General features: G+C 45.1%; 2 protein-coding genes and 1 long non-coding RNA gene across 8 annotated transcripts; 2 read left to right on the top strand and 1 right to left on the bottom strand.

Annotated features, from left to right (window-relative positions):
* The first annotated feature begins 121 nt into the window (after positions 1–121).
* tpm2 (tropomyosin 2 (beta)) lies at positions 122–13,153 on the top strand. Of its 4 annotated transcripts, none has more exons than XM_053411196.1 (9): positions 122–1,222; positions 3,798–3,923; positions 6,211–6,344; positions 6,572–6,689; positions 7,095–7,165; positions 8,478–8,553; positions 8,813–8,875; positions 8,958–9,027; positions 11,916–13,153. In XM_053411196.1, the coding sequence occupies exons 1-9, from the start codon at positions 1,109–1,111 to the stop codon at positions 11,996–11,998; spliced, it is 855 nt and encodes a 284-aa protein (XP_053267171.1). In that variant the 5' UTR covers positions 122–1,108; the 3' UTR covers positions 11,999–13,153. The 4 variants fall into 4 exon arrangements, with proteins under 4 accessions (XP_053267171.1, XP_053267173.1, XP_053267170.1 ...); XM_053411198.1 differs by lacking the exon at positions 8,478–8,553 and adding an exon at positions 7,600–7,675; XM_053411195.1 differs by lacking the exon at positions 11,916–13,153 and adding an exon at positions 10,440–10,749.
* LOC128424803 (uncharacterized) lies at positions 7,747–10,771 on the bottom strand. 3 transcript variants are annotated; one of them, XR_008333057.1, is made up of 4 exons: positions 10,282–10,771; positions 10,040–10,251; positions 9,600–9,896; positions 7,747–9,389 (listed from the first exon to the last, which is right to left on the bottom strand). It is a non-coding gene; the product is annotated as an uncharacterized LOC128424803 (long non-coding RNA). The 3 variants fall into 3 exon arrangements; XR_008333056.1 differs by having other exon boundaries at positions 10,040–10,771; XR_008333058.1 differs by having other exon boundaries at positions 7,747–9,089; positions 10,040–10,771.
* An 830-nt stretch (positions 13,154–13,983) lies between the features above and the next one.
* On the top strand, positions 13,984–20,607 carry il6st (interleukin 6 cytokine family signal transduce). The gene is made up of 16 exons (XM_053411152.1): positions 13,984–14,140; positions 14,345–14,426; positions 14,768–15,070; positions 15,223–15,370; positions 15,473–15,627; positions 15,711–15,865; positions 15,997–16,159; positions 16,347–16,426; positions 16,764–17,004; positions 17,285–17,455; positions 17,568–17,669; positions 17,832–17,978; positions 18,059–18,199; positions 18,673–18,769; positions 19,003–19,084; positions 19,637–20,607. The coding sequence occupies exons 2-16, from the start codon at positions 14,354–14,356 to the stop codon at positions 20,222–20,224; spliced, it is 2,646 nt and encodes an 881-aa protein (XP_053267127.1). The 5' UTR covers positions 13,984–14,140; positions 14,345–14,353; the 3' UTR covers positions 20,225–20,607.
* Positions 20,608–21,269: the final 662 nt, after the last annotated feature.

Here is a 21,269-nt window from a genome sequence, read left to right as displayed (position 1 = left end):
GTGGACTCCATCTTTTATACAAATACTTTGCACCAACGTTCATATTTCACTGTATCTCAGTTCACGTCATTTAATAATCATTTGAAGAAAAAGTTCCTGATTTAAATTCTGAGGAGAATTTTAGTTTATTCTCAACTTTCACCTTTAAGATAAAAAACAGCTTCAAGTGAAGTTAGAGGATAAATTCAAAATGAATGAATGAGCGTCACATGGAAACTGAAGGTTCCTTTGATCCAGTTTGACTTTGTTCTCAAACGCAAAATAGAAAAACGAACTTATTCCAGGTTCTAATAATAACTAATAACTTCTTTACTTCTTCATCTCCTCATCTCTTCATCTCCTCACTTCTTCATCTCCTCACTTCTTCATCTCTTCACTTCTTCATCTCCTCACTTCTTCATCTCCTCATTTCTTCATCTCTTCACTTCTTCATCTCTTCACTTCTTCATCTCTTCACTTCTTCATCTCCTCGTTTCTTCACTTCTTCATCTCTTCACTTCTTCATCTCCTCATTTCTTCATCTCCTCACTTCTTCATCTCTTCACTTCTTCATCTCCTCACTTCTTCATCTCTTCACTTCTTCATCTCCTCATTTCTTCATCTCCTCACTTCTTCATCTCTTCACTTCTTCATCTCTTCACTTCTTCATCTCCTCACTTCTTCATCTCTTTATTTCTTCATCTCATTTCTTCATGTCTTCACTTCTTCATCTCCTCATTTCTTCATGTCTTCATTTCTTCATCTCTTTATTTCTTCATGGGTTCTTACAGTGAACAGATGATGATGATGTCAGTGAAAAAAATCTCAGCTGTTTATTCCCACACAGTGCGCGCACACGTCACGCGCACAGCTCGGACACCCCTCGCTGCCTAAATATGGAAAACGTCCCCGCGCGCGTCCACGCAGAGGATAGAGAGACCGGAGGAGGAGCTCGTGACAGTTTCATTCTCCACGAGCCGCTCAGACGAGCCGCACGCGCGCCCCGGTCCAGCTCCGGTAGAACTCTCCTCCGGTCAAAAGAAACAAGAAAAGAACCTCAGCTCCGGTACAAGAAGTCCGCTCCGGAGAAACCCGAACCCACTGCCGAGGAGCCACTGAGCCAGCAACCATGGAGGCCATCAAGAAGAAGATGCAGATGCTGAAGCTGGACAAGGAGAACGCCATCGACCGAGCGGAGCAGGCGGAGGGAGACAAGAAGGGAGCGGAGGACAAATGCAAACAGGTACAGGAAGGTGGCGCTGCAGCCTCCACTCAGCTCTCTGCTCCATCACAGGTGGTGTCCCTCAAGGTTCCATCTGGGGCCCAGTTCATTTCCATTAGCACTGTACACCATGTGTTCTTACTGCTCACACCTGATGGTGCTCTATTGAAAATCTCTTTAACTGACTGAATGATGTAATTAGCTCCGCCCAGGAGGTCGGTTCCAGTTTGTGTGTTAATCAGAATCGTTACTGAAAATCCACTGACCAGACTCACTTGACCTCGGGGGGGGACCAGCTGCAGTATTTAAAGTGGAATGACGGCTCTATGATGTCAGTGGCAGCCATCTGTGGAGGAAAGAGACTTATTATTTAATTTGACTTATCTTTAATATCTTTTACCAGATCTTAGATCAGGATTCTATCGTCTCTTCTTGATATCTACATTTGTTTTTAATTTATTTTAAAGCACACTTAAAGATTTGAAATGCTCCACATAAATAATGATGAGAAAGTGGGACAGAGATCAGAGGATTAAAGTAAACGGAGAAGCACGAGTCTGAACAGCGCCACCCTGTGGTCAAACAGCATCATACGTTTTAGTGATCAGCTCTAAAATGTGTCATCTTTTCAAAACCTGCATGTGACTCATCTGAGGCTTAAAATCATCTCACGTCTCAGAAAAATATTAGAAACTATCCAGCATAGGTAGAATTATAACCATATCATATTTTATATATGTATATATATATATATATATTAAACACTACAAAAATGTAGAGCAGAGCAAAGCAGCTGCTTCTGTTCAGTCACACAAGCTGAACTCTGCAGATCTCTGTTTCTCTGGAGGATCACGTCCGAATGAGACTCGCACCTGAAGACAGACGAAGATGTGAAGAGAGTTTGTGGTGATGTGAACATGATCACATGACCTCTGCAGCAGAGGTAACACGTCACTTCCTGTCTCTGTCTGCTGCACCCGGCTGCTCCACCTCTCACCTGAAGAATAAACCTTCTACTGATGTTCAGCTGTGAAACACAAACTCTGGAGAAGCTCTGGAGAAGATTCTCTGGACCTGACCGGGAGCTCATGTCTAAACAGTGATGTGTTGTACATAAAAAACTTCAGGATAAGAAAAACGTGTCATGATCAAAACTCATAATTCCCTTTGGGTGATGAAAATATGCGTCAGAGGGTTTGGCAGCTCTCGGTCACATCTGCAGCTTCCAGCTGTGCAGCGATGCCGCTGCAGGACGCAGGGAGTCTGTCTCCTGTCTGTCTCCTGTCTGTCTCCTGTCGGTCTCCTGTCTGTCTCCTGTCTGTCTCCTGTCTGTCTCCACTGGACTCCACACTGTAATTGAGGAGATCAGATAGTCATCTATGAATAGAAAGCAACTTTTCAACTATGCAACTGTCCACATAGCTTGTGTTCGCAGGGGATCCCGGCCTGTTGCTACGACAATGCTTCACTGAATTCTCGTCTATTTCTGGTTCCCTGTAAAGACCCCGCCTCCTTTGAATTGTTGCTCCCCTAAGAGATGGTCAAGGCTGCTGGTCCGGACGCTGGGATCAGGAGCGTCCAGGCTATTTGTGACTGAGGCCTTACATGGCTGCAGCCGACAGTCCGTCAGGAGGGACACAGGGCATCTGTCCTGAGGACTTAATGCTCGGGTACAATTGTCTTTTTATAGGACATGAAGCTGTTGGTGCAAACGTTGACTCGCTGACACAATCTTTGGAAATGAGTCACTGGAAAACCGACGCGTCCAAAGCAAAGAAAGGTTCTGATGGTCGTGAACCAGAAACCTTCAGAGATCTGCATCTCGAGCAGCAGGAACCTGATCAACGAGTTGTGATAATATGAACGAGCGTTAACGAGGGATCAGAACCAATAACTGTTTTATGGTTTCAGTTTGACTACGACCTCTTGACTGTAAATAAAGATGGACGACATCTTAACATGGAGTGGAGCAGTGGTGTCGAGGTCCCGCCCATCAGTCAGTGTCAGCTGTCAATCATCACGTCTCAGCCTGTTTTTATATAATATAACAACTAAATAAAACCAAACTGATCAGAAACCTGAACAAACATCAGAGAGATGACAACGACCTAAATGACAGAAACATCTTTACAAACATTTATTTAACGTCTACTTCGATTTTTTTTTTGGTTCATGTCCCATCTGATAACATGGAGGAGGAGGACGTTTTGACCTCCACCTCAGCCAGACACCAGGGGGCGATAGAGATGATTTATCTCCAGGGACAGAGGAGCTGGACGACGTCTGGTAAATGGTGTAAAGAGTTTTTAACTGTCCCTCATGTGGCTCAGTGCTCCACATGAAATCAAGATGATTTAATAAAGATGTTGAATGTTGAATGAGACGACACCTGAAGCACAAGAAGAGAAGTTTCCACAATAAACACTGAACTCTTCTTCATTCATTCTGAGGTGTATGAAATGTACTGGGAGGGATCGTGAATGGAGGAGATGACATCAAAGAGTTATTTTACAATATTTCATTAGTCCTTTACGATCCCTTTCCTCACGCTCTGACATGTTGTGTGTCTGTGTCTGTGTGTGTTTGTGTTGTGTAGCTGGAGGAGGAGCTGCTGGGTCTGCAGAAGAAGCTGAAGGGCGTCGAGGATGAGTTGGACAAATACTCTGAGTCGCTGAAGGACGCCCAGGAGAAGCTGGAGCAGGCCGAGAAGAAGGCAGCAGACGTGAGTGAAGGGGGTGATGTCACGATGATGTCATGATGATGTCATGATGATGTCATGACAGGTGTCACATCATCCACTTGGTGTTCAGCCATGTCTCATTTGTTGCTGCTCAAACTGGAAACCAGCAGCGACCTCTAGTGGTTTAGACGCACACAGACCAGTGAGTCCGACCTCACACTAATCAGACCCGTCTTCATGTCGACCTTCACAGTTAAACCTCCAGAGGGTCATCATCTGAAAGCTCGTATGAATCATGTGTGGGATCAGATTCTAACAACATGTCATCAAGCCTGTCAGCGCCTCCGGGCAGATGCCGTCCATTCTAACCGAGCCGGCGCTGAGGTGGAGGATCTGGTTTCTCTAATCCAGGTCTGGCAGCAGCTGAGTCAGATCCTCACACTGTCCACGTTCACATGGACACCAGGCAAACTGACTCTGAGTCAGACATTACTCCAGATGTAATTTACAACAGTTACTAGTTAGAAGAGTTTCAGTCACGATGCTCGTTTCTTTCTAATCTTGACCCATCACATTATTACATGTCCCCCTCTGCCCACCCACTACAAACACACAAGTGATAAAGATAAGAGAGAGGGGGGGGGGGCTATGTATTCTCCACATAGGCTTGAGTGGAAAATACGTAACTTACCCTCGACTCCCGACATGTGACGGAGCAAACAGCGAAGTTCTTCAACATGGAGGACATTAAATTAATAATTGAAGTGAAGTGCAGTGAGTTGTATGATCCTCGGAACATGTTGTATAAAGACAACACAAAAAATACACATGTTGAGATGCTGCTGCTTAATGTCAGTGCAACAAGTAAGTATGTGCTTTTATTCTACTGGATCAACGGGTGATGTTATTAGCGCTTCAGTCCGGTGTGGACCCGGTGTCACGTGTCCCGGTGTGGACCCGGTGTCACGTGTGACCCGTGGCCATGGTGACAGGCACACAGCTCGGCATCATGGCGGCCTTCACGTCCGTGGACTCTGTGAAGAGGAAGATCCAGAACCTGCAGCAGGACGTGGACGAGGCGGAGGACCGGGCCCAGCTGCTGCAGGAGGAGGCGGACACCGAGAGACGCGCCCGGGACACGGTAACACCGGGACACGTAACACCGGGTTCACACCGGGACACGTAACACCGGGTTCACACCGGACTGAAGCGCCGGGCAGCGCTAATAACATCCCCCGTTGATCCAGTAGAATAAAAGCACATACTTACTTGTTGCACTGACATTAAGCAGCAGCATCTCAACATGTGTGTTTTTTGTGTTGTCTTTATACAACATGTTCCGAGGATCATACAACTCACTGTACTTCACTTCAATTATTAATTTAATGTCCTCCATGTTGAAGAACTTCGCTGTTTGCTCCGTCACATGTCGGGAGTCGAGGGTAAGTTACGTATTCTCCACTCAAGCCTATGTGGAGAATACGTAGCCCCCCCCCCCCCCCCCTCTCTCTTTTATCTTTATCACTTATGTGTTTGTAGTGGATGGGCAGAGGGGGACATGTAATAATGTGATTGGTAAAATTAAAACTCCAGGACAACAGGAGGGGGATTCAAAGTATGGGATGCATATTGATCATTTATATCATATAAAATATGTCATCAATATCGTTTAAAATCATTTTTAATCACCGTTACTCAGGGAGCTTCCGGTCGAACCGGGACCGACCGGCTGTCAGCTTTAGAACTTCAGATGGAGAATGTTCCTTTGCACATTTGAATTGAAGTTACCACACAACAGCAGATTACTTCTTTAAAACTCGTTTAGTACTCGTTTAGTACTGATGTACAACAAGTACTCAACGTCATCCTGTCAAGTATTATTAATACTGCAGCCGTACCACAAAGTGACAGGTCCAGTAGTATTCTGTAAATATCTCCACTTCCTTCAGAATGAAGCCAAAACATCTCGGATGTGAACGCTGCCATCTTGTGGTGGTGATGTGATTTGCAGGCAGTGTAGTGATGGAGGAGTGGATCTGAGGTATCGAGGTCCCGCCCACTCATACTCGACCAATCCCGAGTCCGTCTCAGCTCTCAATCATGACTCTCCTTTCCGGGGGGCGGGTCGTGTCACAGGGGCGGGACTAGACGTCAGATGTCAACATATCCCAGGATTCATTGGGCTTCGTGAAGAAACCTAACCCTAACCTAATGCTAACGTTTGTGGCTTCAACTCAATGGAGCAGCTAACGCTACATGCTAAAGAACCAGCTGCAGCTGGGTGTCAGGGTGAACCTGATTCTTCTTCTGGGGTCTCTGATGCGTGCAGGCGGAGGCGGAGGTGGCGTCTCTCAACAGACGTATCCAGCTGGTGGAGGAGGAGCTGGACCGAGCTCAGGAGCGACTGGCCACCGCTCTGCAGAAGCTGGAGGAGGCGGAGAAAGCTGCAGACGAGAGCGAGAGGTGAAGAACTTTGTTCATCCTCTGAACTTCTGTCCCAGAGCAGCTCAACCACCCGGTCGAGCTCTGGTTCTTCAGAGCAGGAAACCACTTGAACTAACCACTGACGACAGCAGCTCACAATAAACCTGAACATACATCTACTTAAGTAAAGTATAGATACATGAAAACTGCACTTGAGTACAGTAACAAAGTAAAAGTACTTTCTCTCTCCTGCTGTGACCGTTCAGAGGAATGAAGGTCATCGAGAACCGAGCGTCCAAAGACGAGGAGAAGATGGAGATCCAGGAGATGCAGCTGAAGGAGGCCAAGCACATCGCGGAGGAGGCCGACCGCAAGTATGAGGAGGTGAGACTTCAGATGACTGTAAAAACATTCTTATTATTATAATAATATAATAAGAAGAAATCATTTTATAAAAACTATTTCTGTATATTTGTAGCTATGTTTAAATTTAAATTAAAAGTTGATACAGATACAGAATCAGATCAAAGTAACTGAGGATAAATGACAGATCAAAGCCGACTGATTGATATCGTTTAGTTTAAACTCGACCGATATGAGTCACAAACGTTGATGTGGAAACTTTGATTTGACAGAATTAACAATGCAGAGAAGACGTCTTTACAGTTACTTACAAACTCGTTTTTTAATTTAAATTCTATATACTTTATAATTTCTTTCATTGATAATATAGTTTAAGATGAGATCAGATAAGTGAACAGAGTTCTGACTGTCAGCTGAAACCTGCAGGTGGCTCGGAAGCTGGTGATCCTGGAGGGCGACCTGGAGCGGTCCGAGGAGCGGGCGGAGGTGGCCGAGGCGTAAGTCACCCACATGAGGTCATAGTGAGGTCATAGTGAGGTCATAGTGAGGTCATAGTGAGGTCATGTGATCACTACTATCACAGCACCTGAAGCTGCACGTGCACTGGTCATTGATGCATTTAATAATTAACGACTAATTAGTGGTTGTTGCTGTACAGACTCCTCACAATAATTACTGTCCATTAATCTACTGATCAAAAATCTGATTCATGGTTTAGAGTCAAATGTTTAAAACTTCAGTTGAGTTGTGTTTGTTGAACGATGAATCAATGAGGTTGAGTGATCCACAGATCGCCTGCTGGTTGTGTGAGTCTACACAGACGTGTGTTCTTGTGTTCTCTCCTGTGTGTGTGTTTATCTAATGCATGTGGGAAACGCCTGCATGACCCCCCCGCCCTCCTCCCCCCCGCCCTCCTGGACTAACCCTGCAGACGAGTGAGGGAGCTGGAGGAGGAGCTCCGCCTAATGGACCAGAACATGAAGTCCATGATGTGCGGAGAGGAAGAGGTACTGAGACCCCCCCCCCCCCCCCCGCCCGGGTCAAACCCGTGACCTGCCCCCTTCTCCTCTGACCCACTTCTAAACTCCTCCCACTGCTTCCTGTCTAACCTGCACTGGCCTGTGACTCGTTGAAGGACGAGTCAGGTGATATTCTGTCTTGGTTTTCTTTTCAACAAATCAGATGGAAATCTAGGACAGAAGATTTTCATATTTTGACAACTCAAAATTGTAAATTTGTATTATTATGAAAGATACATTAACTGGATAAAAGATCAGACCAGTGAGGTTCTGTGGTTCCACAAACCTGAGGCGAACTTTCCCTTCGTGCTCGATCAACATCGACCGACAGTCGCTCCCTCGAGGGGTGGAGCTATGACACCTTGGGGGCGGGGACAGTGGCTGATGCTCCTGTGATTGGTCCCTTTGAACCGTCCAGTCCACAGCCTCTCTCTGACCTCATCAGCCTCATGGATCAGATGAACCTCCTCTGTCTCAGTTTAAAAACACTCTGAGCTTCATGTCGTCAGTCTGCGTCACGAAGTGAAAGGAGATTTGTTGACAAGAAGAAAATCATAGAATCACATCAGACTTGTGCTTTGATGGGACTACGTGTATTTACAGTTCCTTTTGAAAGACCTGGTACGACTCTTGTTCTCTGCTTCTCAGAGTCCGATGTGCTCGACTCTGAGAAGCAGAGACTTGATTCTCAAAGCGTGGGTTCGGTGTCAGGCCTCGTTCTCTCCTGCTGCTCTTTCAAACCGCTGCTCTTTCTCCTCTCGCTTCTTTCTCTCTCTCTGACGCTGCTCAGTAAATCAGGCGACCTTGAGGAAGAGTTGAAAAATGTCACCAACAACTTGAAGTCGCTGGAAGCTCAGGCTGAGAAGGTACGGTAGGAGCTGGGGGCGTCCGGCCTCAGGTCCGGACAGTCAGACTGTAAAGATGTTTCAATATGATGGAAATATACACAGTTGTTTATTTAAAGTGACTTAAAGAAACATGAGGAAAAGTCAGAACTTTCACATCTTTATCCTTCTTGTCTTTCTTAAAAAGATTCCAATCTTCTCCAGCAGTGGATTCAATGTGCATGTAAAGTCTCTTGTTATTATTTCGGCTTCAAGTTCAAATCTTTGGTTTGGTTTTCAGTACTCGCAAAAGGAGGATAAATACGAAGAGGAAATCAAAGTTCTTACTGACAAACTGAAAGAGGTGAGGTTGATATTTCCTCCTCTTACTCATGAAGCGCCTGACCCGTGTCCCTCTGATGTGTCTGTGGCGGTTTGTGTTCCAGGCTGAGACTCGTGCAGAATTTGCAGAGAGATCTGTGGCCAAGCTGGAGAAGACCATCGACGATCTGGAAGGTATTTAAACGCTGGTTCCTCTGCTCCTCCTGACGCCACTAACACGTCTGCTCGCCCTCCTGCTGTGAATCAAGTAGAAGTAACTGCTTCACTAATCTCTTCTGGTGATGTGTGGCTGCACAGTGAGACGGCTCAGGGTCCGGGTGGGATGGGAGAGAACTAGATGTTAGGAGCTGACCTGAACGTCCAGTGAAGTCCTACAAGTCTTAAAGAGCATCAGACTCTCACCTGGAAGTCAACTTGTCCACATGTCATAGAGTTACAGATAAATAGAAGCTGTGTTCCTCCTCACGTTGAGAAGATGAACATCAGGTCCCTCTCTGAAGGACACACGCCTCCTGGCACTTCAGCCACGTGTTGGTCTACACACAGACGCAGACATGCAGGTTTCATCGTGCAGACACTCACAGCTGAATGGAACATGAGTGTGTGTGTGTGTGTGTGTGTGTGTGTGTGTGTGTGTGTGTGTGTGTGTGTGTCCTTCCTTACCCACTGCACTATAACACAGAATCACTACTTTTCAGAGTCTAGTTATATGTTTTGCTGGTTTAACTGTTAACTGTATTTCTTACCTTAGTACAGATCGGTTTCTTCAGAGTGTGTTTGAAGTGATTGTGTAGAACTCCTCAGATGTAGATGAACCATCCGTCGGATCCGAGCCGTTCACAGTCGACTTCCAACATGGCTGCCGTGTTGTGTTTGCCTGAGTTCATGATGACATCACTAACAGTTGAAGCTGTTTGGTTGGCTGAGCTGAACGGGTTCCGTGGGTTCGAACCCCGAGGTCAGAGAGAGTGTAGCTTCAGTGTGTCGGGGTCAGATCCCTCAGGTCGGGAGGCTCCAGCTCAACAAACCTTTGTTTGTTTATGCTGATATCAATATTAGTGAGTAAAATATGAATCAATATTTTTGAGGTTTGATATTTTACAGTTCAACCATAAACTTATTATAATTAAAAAGAAAACACAAATACTAACAAATATATAGAACTTTTATAAGAAAATAAACATACCAAAATCTTTCCTTCATTAATGTTAACGATGGAAAGATGTAAATGCAGATGTGAACAGGGTCTGAGTCTCCAGATGTTTCTCCTGCTTGGTCTGAAGTGACGAGCTGCATGAAGCCACCGTTTGATACCACGTGAACATTTTCCTTCTGCTTTTCTGAATCCTGTCTCTTTGCTGCTCTGCCCCATGTGTCTCTACCTGTGTGTGTCTCTACCTGTGTGTCTCTACCTGTGTGTGTCTCTACCTGTGTGTGTGTCTACCTGTGTGTCTCTACCTGTGTGTGTCTACCTGTGTGTGTCTCTACCTGTGTGTGTCTACCTGTGTGTGTCTCTACCTGTGTGTGTCTCTACCTGTGTGTGTCTCTACCTGTGTGTGTCTCTACCTGTGTGTGTCCTCCTGCAGATGAAGTGTACGCTCAGAAGCTGAAGGGTAAAGCTCTCAGCGAGGAGCTGGACTTGGCCCTGAACGACATGACCACACTCTAGACGCTCTGTGTCTCTTCCGCTCTGCTCTTCCTTCCTGTCTGAACTCGTGTCCGCTGCTCGCTGTTGTTCTGTTCCATCTAGAAGGTTCTAGAAAAGAACCATGGGCCCGTCCGTGCCTGTGTGCTGCTCTGAACAGAGGGTTGAGTCTCTGTTGTGTGTCTGTTGGTGGACGTTGTGTCTTTACTCAAATGTTTCCCTCCCTCTGTAATAAACGGATTAAAGCTCTTGTTTGTCTCCTTCCACTTTTACTTCCTTTCTCTTCCGTTTACTTCCTCTTTTTATAAATGTATAAGTGGCGTATGAATTCTTAATAACCTAAGATAAGATAAGCTTTATTTGTCACGTACACAATTATACATGGTACAATGTGCAGTGAAATGTGTTATTGTGCCTTCATTCAGTTTTAAATAGTAAAATAAAAGACACAATATAAAAATAGCACACAATAGTATCACAAAATGCAAAATGTCCAACTTCCTGTGAGTGCATCATGAAGATAGATAGAGATGCATATCTTGTAATGTGTAAATCTAGAAGCTCCTCTGAAGCATGAACCAGGTGTAGACTGTTAGATTCTGTTAGATGTGCAGTGTCATGTTCCGATGAACAGATCATTTCACACACAGACTTCTGAGTCATGTATCATCAGAACATTGTTCCTCCACCAACTGTGTTCCTGAGGTTGTTAGTGATTTACCTGAAGCTGAGATCTGAGGTTGGATAGTTTCTCCATCTGGAAGAAGAAAAGTGGATTTACTCAATGTGCCGTCTAAGAGACGACAAAATGAATCTTTCCTCTTCTCTGGAAACTGAGAAATGCTTTGTTTAAAGAGTCAATTTAATTTAATTTCTATTGCACCAAATCATAATATACATTATCTCAAGGCTTTTTACATAGAAGGGCGAGAACGTAACAATTATAGAGAAACCAACAGTTCCCACAACGAGCTTAGAGAGAACAAACTCTTCATTATGTTCATTATGAACACATGTACTTTACTTCTGTGCTTGTATGTGTCCTGCAGTACTGGAACACTGAGGTCCACCACTGTTTATCAAATGAAGATCTTAAAGATTGTAAACAGCCGCTTCAGAAACTCAGCAACAATAACATGTTGAAGCTGGTCAACAAAATGATTTAATATGTTTATTCTGAAGCTCTGAGTTCATCAGATCCTAAAATTGAATACTGGCCCTTATGGATGAAACGGGACATTAAATGTTTGAATCCTTCATGATTTTATATATATATATAAATAATCAATCAATAAACAAATCCATCTGTGGTGGGTCAACCCTGACAACAGTGATGTTGACTCACGGGGTCGAATCAGACGTGTTCTGGGTTTTGTGTCTGGACTGTTTTCTCCTGTGACTGTGGTTCTTCTTCCAGAGAAACTGGCTCAGGCCAAAGAGGAGAACCTGGACATGCACCAGGTTCTGGACCAAACTCTTCTGGAGCTCAACAACCTATAAGGACCTCTGCAGAGCCGACCGAGGAATCACTGCAACCATTAATCAAGACAGAGTCATTGAAAACCAAAAGGTTTCATTAGCTCCCAGCAGACACACTTAACACTGAGGACTGAGGTTCACACACGTTATTTGAAACACTACTTCTTTGTTTATTCATCTGTGCAAATTACTCCAACAGGATTTTTCCAACAACATGAATGTTTTATAAAACAAGATTTTTTTCTGTTTAAATTGAAAGTTTTCGTTTGCTTGTATTTTAAAGTTCAGCCGAACCTGCCGGCTCGTCCTCAACGTGATGTGACCACCGGCTGTAAAGAAAGATGGAGGCGTTCCTCCTTGTGGACAAAAGTGAAGCTAATTATCTCGGATATGAAAAGGGCCATCTTGAATTTTTGACAATTGGCAGTCTTGGCAGAAGTGATGGTGGGGTGGAGCCATGGTATCAAAGTCCCGCCCATATACACTATTGACCAATCAGGAGTCAGTCTCAGCCTGTTTTTATATCATCAAATAATGGATTCAAACCAAACTGATCAGAAACTTGAACAAACAGAAAGAAGAACGACCTGAAACGACAGAAGCATCTTCACAAACATTAATTATTAGATTATTTTAATTATTAAACATTAGAGTTTGGTCCGTGTCCCCTCTGCTAACATGGAGGAGGAGGTTTGTGACCTATACTGCAACCCGCCACCAGGGGGCGTTCCTGATTATTTGGCTTCACTCTTGATAGCTGTCTTGTCGTCCATCTTTATTTACAGTCTGTTTACGTGACAGACTTCAGTGACTGTGATTATTAAAAAATCTGTTTTAAGTTTCCTGTTTCAAAAAGAAAACATACACTGCAGTAAATCGTCACCATAGCAACGGCAGAACACACTCATTCATATTTATTTGTTCTGGGCTTCAGGCATATATGATCAAAATGCTCTTATTTTGAAAGGCAATAACAATTGGCATAGGAAATGAATTGCTTCACTTTATTTAGAATCATTTTAACTCTGTCGTACTTTATGAAGAAAAGCATTAGATTATTAATAATGAGTGTGGGGCTGATTTTCGAGGTTAAAACATGAAACATGAAGTGCTGGGAGCTGATTTCAAAGGCTTTATGTATTGTAAACAAAATAAACATCCTAATTCTAAGATAAAGTTTTACAGTGACTTGTTTTCTCTTTCTCTGCGTGTGGAACATACAACCCTTCACCCAAACAAAGACTCCCCTGGGTTCTCGTCTCTCTGAAAGCAGAAGTAATGATTATTGATCTGTGATTAGAAGATCGTTTTCTTGTCTGAGAAAAGTATGAATGGATCTAACCCATAAATCTGAGTGACAGCTGTCAGTTGAGATGAGGTCTGAGAGGAGAAGCTAACTCTGCTCTTTCACTTCCTCTCTTCACATTTAGATGTTAGCTTGAGGAAGACGAGCACTGACAGTCTCACACTTGTACCTCACCACAACTCCACTTTGTATTTGTGTAGCAGTAAAGTAGAGAACTAGAAATCCTCAGTTCATAACTGAGCTTTGAATTCAATACACTGAGAAAGATTAGAACTCTTAGAGGATATAAATAACTTTCAAAAATAGTAAAGTTCATATTCTTGATATTTATGTGTTATTATATTATAACACAACTAATCAGTGAAAAGCAGCCGCCGTGTTTTAAAGGTCAAACACAAGCAGCTTTTAGTCATATTGAATAGTATTGTAAAAAAATGTATTCATGTACCTTCAAAAAAACTGTTTATAATAATGTTTGTTTGCACGGAGCTCGCGGGGCGGAGACAAACCGGAAAACAAGAGTCACTGATGCAATGAACCGGGACAATACAATCTGAGCCCTCTCATTGGTTCAGAGCGCTTGACTGACAGTTGTTCTGACGAATCACCATCAGCTGTATCTCCGCTGTTTCTTTCAGTAGATGTGTAAACAGAAGACAGGCTGAGCGGAGTGACTGAACCCCATCCCCACAGTGTGAGATCTGTGGAGTGTTTCCGCACCACAGTCACTGACGGGAAGTGGGAGGGGCCTGTCAGACAGAAGCTAATGGCCGCTGGAGGAGTTCAGCTCTTTTCACCGAGTCTGTGTCCGGAGGAGATAGAGATCAAGAAAACATCTGATTGACACTGAGGGAGAGGTGAGTGACAGCTGCTGCTGACAAGGACCTCCGGAGGATCTCCTGTTGAAGCTAGCTTCAACAGCTAGCTTCAACAGCTAGCTTCAACAGTTAGCTAAAAACACACCTGGACTAGCATAAAGAACGTCAGCTCCTGACGATGTGAATACTGATTCTTCGAGTTAGTAACAGTTTGATATTTAAAGTGCTTCTGTTCCCTGACAGCTCGTCATCATGACGAAGAGCGTTCGAGTCCTTCAGCTGCTGCTGCTCAGCTGCTTCACCTCAGCTCCACCTGCGGCTGCTGGTCAGTAGCTGAGTTCACTAGTGGGAGCTAACACCGTTCATTATGTCTGCATTCTACTTCCACACTGCTGTGTACTTCTGTGTACTTCTGTGTACTTCTGTGTACTTCTGTGTACCGCTGTGTGTACTTACAGCAGAATCAAACATGTACATGTTGTTGTCACCCTCATGGAACCTGCAGCAGAAGTTCATGTCAGTTGTGTGAGTCCCTCAGACTCAGTGATACCTGCTGGCTCAGCAGTCTCAGTGAAATGTTTCTAAAATGCTTATCGTTACTTTTCCTTCATTCCAGTTTGAATCTGAACGTTGAGTTTCACTTCTCTTCTTTTTCTTTGTCTTTAGAAAGTGGAAACCATCTGGTGACGGCCCCGCATCCTCCAGTGGTGGAGATAGGGACTGACTTCACGGCTACGTGCATGATCATCAACACAGCTGAGGTCACAGCTGACGACCTCTACTGGAAACGGGCTCAGGCGACGGTACCCAAAGAGCAGTACACAAAGATCAACACAACAGCTCTGAACGTCACCATTCATGTCAGCGGGGAAAGAAACGAGTGGTTATTCTGCTTCTGCAAGAATGTGTCGGACAACGTGATCCTGAATCAAGGAAAGTTCATGCACGGGGTCCTCCTTCAGAAAGGCTGTAAGTTCATCTATAAATATATATATGTGTTTTTTTTAATGCAATTGTACCTTTATTAGATAGAGTCAGGAGGTGTGGAGGAGGAGAGAGCTCAAACCAAAGCCTGTAAATTAAGATGTTCATCAAATGTGTGTGTTTGACTTCAATGTCAGATCGTCCGAGGAAGCCAGAGAACATCTCCTGCATCGCTCTTCAGGAGGAAACGATCATCTCTCCAATCATCACGTGCAGCTGGGACGCAGCAGGACGTCAAACCAAAGACGTCGCCACCAACTTCAAACTGATTGTGAAAGTCATCAAGTGAGTCCAAGTCTAGATGTCAGTTATTTGTCTGCAGCAGGAAAATGCAAATGGCCCAAGATCCTAAATGGTGTTAAAACTTGTTTTGTGTTTTATCAACAGTTCTATAATTGTGAACGTGTCGACTGAAGGAAACAGTGCCTCCGTGCCTCTGAACACTTTCCCACACTGCATGGAGCTGGAGATCTGGGTGGAGGCAAAGAATAAACTGGGAACCATCCAGTCTGAGCGTCTGAGGAGAGACTCCGGATACTTTGGTGAGTTGAATGTTGTTTAAGTGTTTTATATCTACACTGCAGATTTTTATTGGAATGAATATTTTCAATTTCATTTGTTGCAGTGAAAACAGACCCTCCGGCAAACATCCAGATCATCTCTGAGAAGAGTTTTCCCACCTCTCTTCTCATAAACTGGAATCTTCCTATCATAAGCCTATATGTGGGATTAATGTATGAAATCAGATTCTGCCAAAATGGATCTCATGATTGGGCGTATGTAAGTATGTTTGTGACCTTCTGCAGTGTTTGTCTTTTATTTGTGTCTTTTTTCCTTTTAGTCAGGGATACGTAGAGAATCTGCTGTTTTTCTTTTCTAATTAGATTACATTTATTTATAATGTCCTTCAGGTGCCTCTTGTGGACACTGCCAGGAACATTCAGTCCTTCAGGCTCCAGAACTTTCGTCCAGACACTGTTTACGTCACTCAGGTGCGCTGCAAAGACCACAGAGAGGACTACGGCTACTGGAGTGAGTGGACCAGCAACGCCACCGAGAGAACGCCAGAGGACCGTGAGTTTCAAAAGCTCCAAATAAAACACGGTGTCATTTAGTTTCACTCACTCTGACGAGATGTTAGCAGAATTTGACAAAAGGTGTATTCAGTGTTATAAATCATTAAAAGTTTTTAAATTGACAAAGGTGAAGAGACTGAATCTGTCCACTGCTCGAGTAAAACATTCCTTTTTCTTTTTCTCAGAACCGAAAGGTAAACCAGATTTATGGAGAATCGTTTCTGAAAGTGATGTCGGTGAGCGACGAGTGCAGTTTGTCTGTAAGGTAAAGTAACACAACGTTCAAAGTGTGGATCAGACATCTGTGGACTTCTGGGTTTAAACTGTATTAATTAAGACAAACAAAACTGCTACCGAAATCAAGATGGAAGATTTTATTTTATCTGGCAAAAGTGCTTACCAGCAAAGCACTGAATCCTATTGTTTTCATTTTTAAATCATTTATTAAATACACAACATAAAGTGGCAGAATGATGCAATGACACTTGGATAAAGATAAACAATGACACCATAAAGAAGAGTATTTTTCGTGATTGTAACTTGTGTTGCTCCCTGACGTGAGGCTGGAAGGTGACCAACACTTTGTGCCTCTGTCCAATCAGGATCCAGTGTTTGCCAACGGGAGGATAATCAGATTCGACATGAAGGTTCAAGAACAAAAGGACAAAGTGAAGAATACAAGTTGGGAGAGTTTCCCCGTCAACCGCTCGGACCACAGCAGCAGCTCGACCCTCAAAGACGTTCTGCTGGCCGACCAGAGCGCGCTCAAAGTGTCCGTCACTGCCGTGAACTCGGTGGGGAGTTCTGCTGCCGCCTCGCTCTTCATCCCAGAGACAGCACACGGTGGGTTTCCCCTGTGACGCCGAGCTGTGCACTGGAGGATCATGCAACACATTGAACCGCTGACGCGTGTCGTATGTTTGAAGTGATGTGTTCACGTGTGACTCCCTGCAGCTCTCAGGTGTTCACGTGTGACTCCCTGCAGCTCTCAGGGACTCACTGCAGTCTGACCCTCATGGATCGTCCCATAGTAACATTTAGTGACTTAGTCTGAATGAAGGACAGAGGAGTGAAACCAACTTGTTAGGGGAAGATCGTTCATCTGTGTGTGAATGTGTTGCAGAGCTAGCCCCAGTCAGGGAGCTGAGGGGGGGGGTCCACGGAGGCCAGATGCGGCTGCAGTGGAAACCCCCGAACACGGCAGCTGTGACGGAGTACGTGGTGCAGTGGGTCAGTGGAGACGGGATGGACTGGCAGAGAGAGAACAGGAGCACCACACACACTGTTATTAAAGGTAGGTTCCTTTGTGCTGAGCCTGGAGCTGGAGAACCACGTCACTGAGTCGCCACTCTCAACAAACACAGTTTATCCTTTGATTTCACTCTGGATCTCCATGTTATGTGCAGGCGACCTGAGGAAGTTTGTTTGCTACACTGTGTCTGTGTATCCGATATATTCTGGATGGACGGGGCAGGAAGCGACTGTTCAAGTCTTTCTGGAGCAAAGTGGTGAGAAACATACTCGTTAGCTCATTTTGAAATATTGTTCATATTAAAAGCAGGTTGTGTTTCTCTTCTGTCTGTGAAGTTAATTGATTTGAATGCAGCCAGGACACAGTTCATTCAGTTATCAGAAGACAGTTCATGTTTGACAGTGCACATTGATTACAGCTCCAGAGGAAGGCCCCGCGGTCAGACTGCACCGCCAACCAGGACGGAACGAGGCCGAGCTCGAGTGGACAGAGATTCCTCAAAGCAGTCGAAGAGGCTTCATCACAAACTACACAATATTCTACAAAAGTGGGGGTGAATTACACTGTAAGTGTCCGTCACTCTGAACAGGCTTCACGTGTGTGTCAGTGATTTCCTGACTCAGTGTGTCTGTCTCCTCGTCTCAGCGGTAACTGTTCCCTCCAACACGACCTCGTTCACCCTGAGGTCCCTGACAGGAAACACCAAGTACGACACGTGGATCAGGGCGTCGACCGCCGCCGGCTCGGCCGAGGGCTCGCGTCACTCCTTCACCACGCTGAAATACGGTGAGTGTCGCCCTCAGCCTCACTGTGCTGGTTTTAAACTGAGCAGACACCAGGGGCCGAGGCCCCCCAGGTTCCAGAGAGCTGCCCTGTCTCACTGTGTTGGTTTTAAACTGAGCAGACACCAGGGGCCGAGGCCCCCCAGGTACCAGAGAGCTGCCCTGTCTCACTGTGTTGGTTTTAAACTGAGCAGACACCAGGGGCCGAGGCCCCCAGGTACCAGAGAGCTGCCCTGCCTCACTCTGCTGGTTTTAAACTGAGCAGACACCAGGGGCCGAGGCCCCCCAGGTACCAGAGAGCTGCCCTGTCTCACTCTGCTGGTTTTAAACTGAGCAGACACCAGGGGCCGGGCCCCCAGGTACCAGAGAGCTGCCCTGTCTCACTCTGCTGGTTTTAAACTGAGCAGACACCAGGGGCCGAGGCCCCCCCAGGCACCAGAGAGCTGCCCTGTCTCACTCTGCTGGTTTCTCTCTCAGCTCCGGGAGAGATCGAGCTCGTCGTCGTGGGAGCCAGTCTCGGCTTCCTGTTTGTTGTCGTCATGACGATGGTGATCTGTATTTCCAAGAAAGAAACGTGAGTTTTTAAAATCTGCAGACGAATGTCCTCAGTGTCTCCTGTCCCTCTGAAGAGGTGGGTGAATGTCTTCATTCAGTTTGTCTCAGTCACTCTCCACAGCTCTGACAGAACTTCTCTCCTCATAAATCAACTCGTGAAAAACTGCTCAGACCAATGAGAGCATTTTAAAATGGATATGGTGGATTCTTTGTCTTTGGATCCTGATCTGATTTATGTATTGTCTGTTTCAGCATCAAGAAGAACTTCTGGCCTCAGATTCCAAACCCTGGAGAGAGCACGATTGGATACTGGTCTCCTGATTATCCCTTAAAAGTAAGAACTTCCTTTGCACTGACACATGAGGGTGAAAACATGAAGGACATCATTTAAAACACTTTATAGATTGATACCAGAGTTTATCTTAGCTCATACACGCCGGCTTTTAGCCAGAACCATGTGCAGACGTCTGTTAAATGAGAATATCCACCTGAAGGTCCAGTGGAAAATATGCCAAATACATGAATGAATTAATGGTGCATAAAGTTTTCTGTGTGGATTGTAAAATATTTTGCCAACTTGTATATGAAAGTTCAGTGTTTGGTCACCAGCACGAAGAAAATCACTGCAAAACACAATCACAAGATAAAAAGATTAAACTAATTCCAGTGGAGATGAATTAATATGATACATATACACATTTATATGAGGTTTCGATATAGGACACAGAAAATGGCGGCTGATGAGACTCGGGTCTTTTATTATCATATACAGTCACAGACAGGACTCCGGTCCTCACAGCAGAAAAATAATAACAAATATTTAAGAGTATCTGCATGAAAACAGATAAATGGACTCTGTGGATAATTAGTGTCTTGTCGTCCTCAGGCAGAGACGCCAAAGGAGAACTGTCTGTCCGGCATCAGTGTCCTCGACGTGGACATGTGTGATGGAAAGATGGTGTTTGATGAAGACAAAACCAGTCTTCCTCTGAAGAAGGACAAGTATCTGTCCGAGGAGCACAGCAGCGGCATCGGCGGCTCCTCCTGTATGTCTTCCCCTCGCCAGAGCGTGTCGGACAGCGACGAGGGCGGCGACCCGGTGGACACCACGGCCAGTACCGTGCAGTACTCCTCCGTGGTGGCCTCCAACGGGTACAAGGGTCAGACTCCCAGCTCGCAGGCGGCCATTTTCTCCCGCTCCGAGTCCACGCAGCCCCTGCTGGACTGCGAGGAGAACCCGGACATGTTGGTGCAGGAGGGCAGCAGACACCAGCGCCGACCTGCAGACAACGACCCCGCCCACTTCAACCAGCTGCTGGAGATGGAGCAGCAGGAGGTGCTAGAGCCTCTGGACTTCTGCCCCCTGGAGGAGGACTCTGAGCTGACACGTACAGATGAGCAGTCAGCTGATTGGCTGCCGACAGCGCCTGCCTCCAGCTACATGCCTCAGCTGGGAGGCTACAAGCAGCAGTAAGAACAGACATGTCCACACGTCGGTGCCTTTGGGAGCAGCAAAGAAGAGACTGAACCCGTTTGTCTTTTGCACATATGTCCTCTGTAAAATACACGTTAGCTTAGCATTCGCATGGAACAATTACTAGCCATATCTTTGTAGTCCTAACCTGTATGTGGACGCTTTGTGCTACATGGTAAATGTCACGCTACATTTCAAAACGTCTGAACCACAGAGTTGGGAGAGACGGGCAGAGCAGCAGGTGACCTGCTGCACTGCCCCCCTGTGGAGGGGTGTTACCTCTGCAGCCATGTTACTGTATATACACTGCTCATGAATGTAATCAAGTGACACTGACACGAGATGCCAGTGCAATAACTTTAAAAAATAAAATATAAAAAACAGTCATGTATAGGATCAGCTGGCGTCGTGAAGAAACTGAAACATGTTCCCTTCTCATCTTAGTGTTCACTTCCTCCCACTGTGGAGATCATCTGGAAACCAATCAGAGACCATAGAGCCTGTGCATCAAGGCCCCGCCCACTCACCCTCAACCAATCCTGAGTCAGAGTCAGCTGTCAATCATCACATCTCAGCCTGTTTTTATATCAAATAACTGATTCAAACCAAACTGATCAGAAACTTGAACAAACATCAGAGAGAAGAACGAGTTGAAACGACTGAAACATCTTTACAAACATTTATTTAACGTCTTCTCAGATTCTTCAGTTTGCTTCATGTCCCGTCTGCTCACATGGAGGAGGAGGGTTTATGACCTCAGCCAGACACCAGGGGGCAGTTGAGAGGAAGTTGCACGTTTCACAGTCAAATGTGTTGAATCCCTGCTCTGCAGACCTATAATATAATATAATCTATAATAAGGAGACTAACAGGAAACTAAATTACAAATCTTTTATACAGATATGTTTTTAAAAAGAGCTCAATATGAAGATATGAGGAGATGATACGTTTGTTTCAGAAAGGAAGTGTATTTTGTATCATCTTTCATGATGATGAGGATAATGATGAAGATGGAGCAGCTGCTGAGGAACATGATAATAATGAT

Source organism: Pleuronectes platessa, chromosome 19 (assembly GCF_947347685.1).
Source record: "Pleuronectes platessa chromosome 19, fPlePla1.1, whole genome shotgun sequence".
Classification (NCBI taxonomy): domain Eukaryota; kingdom Metazoa; phylum Chordata; class Actinopteri; order Pleuronectiformes; family Pleuronectidae; genus Pleuronectes; species Pleuronectes platessa.
Note: the sequence above shows the minus strand (reverse complement) of the source record. Positions and strands in the feature narration are given on the sequence as shown.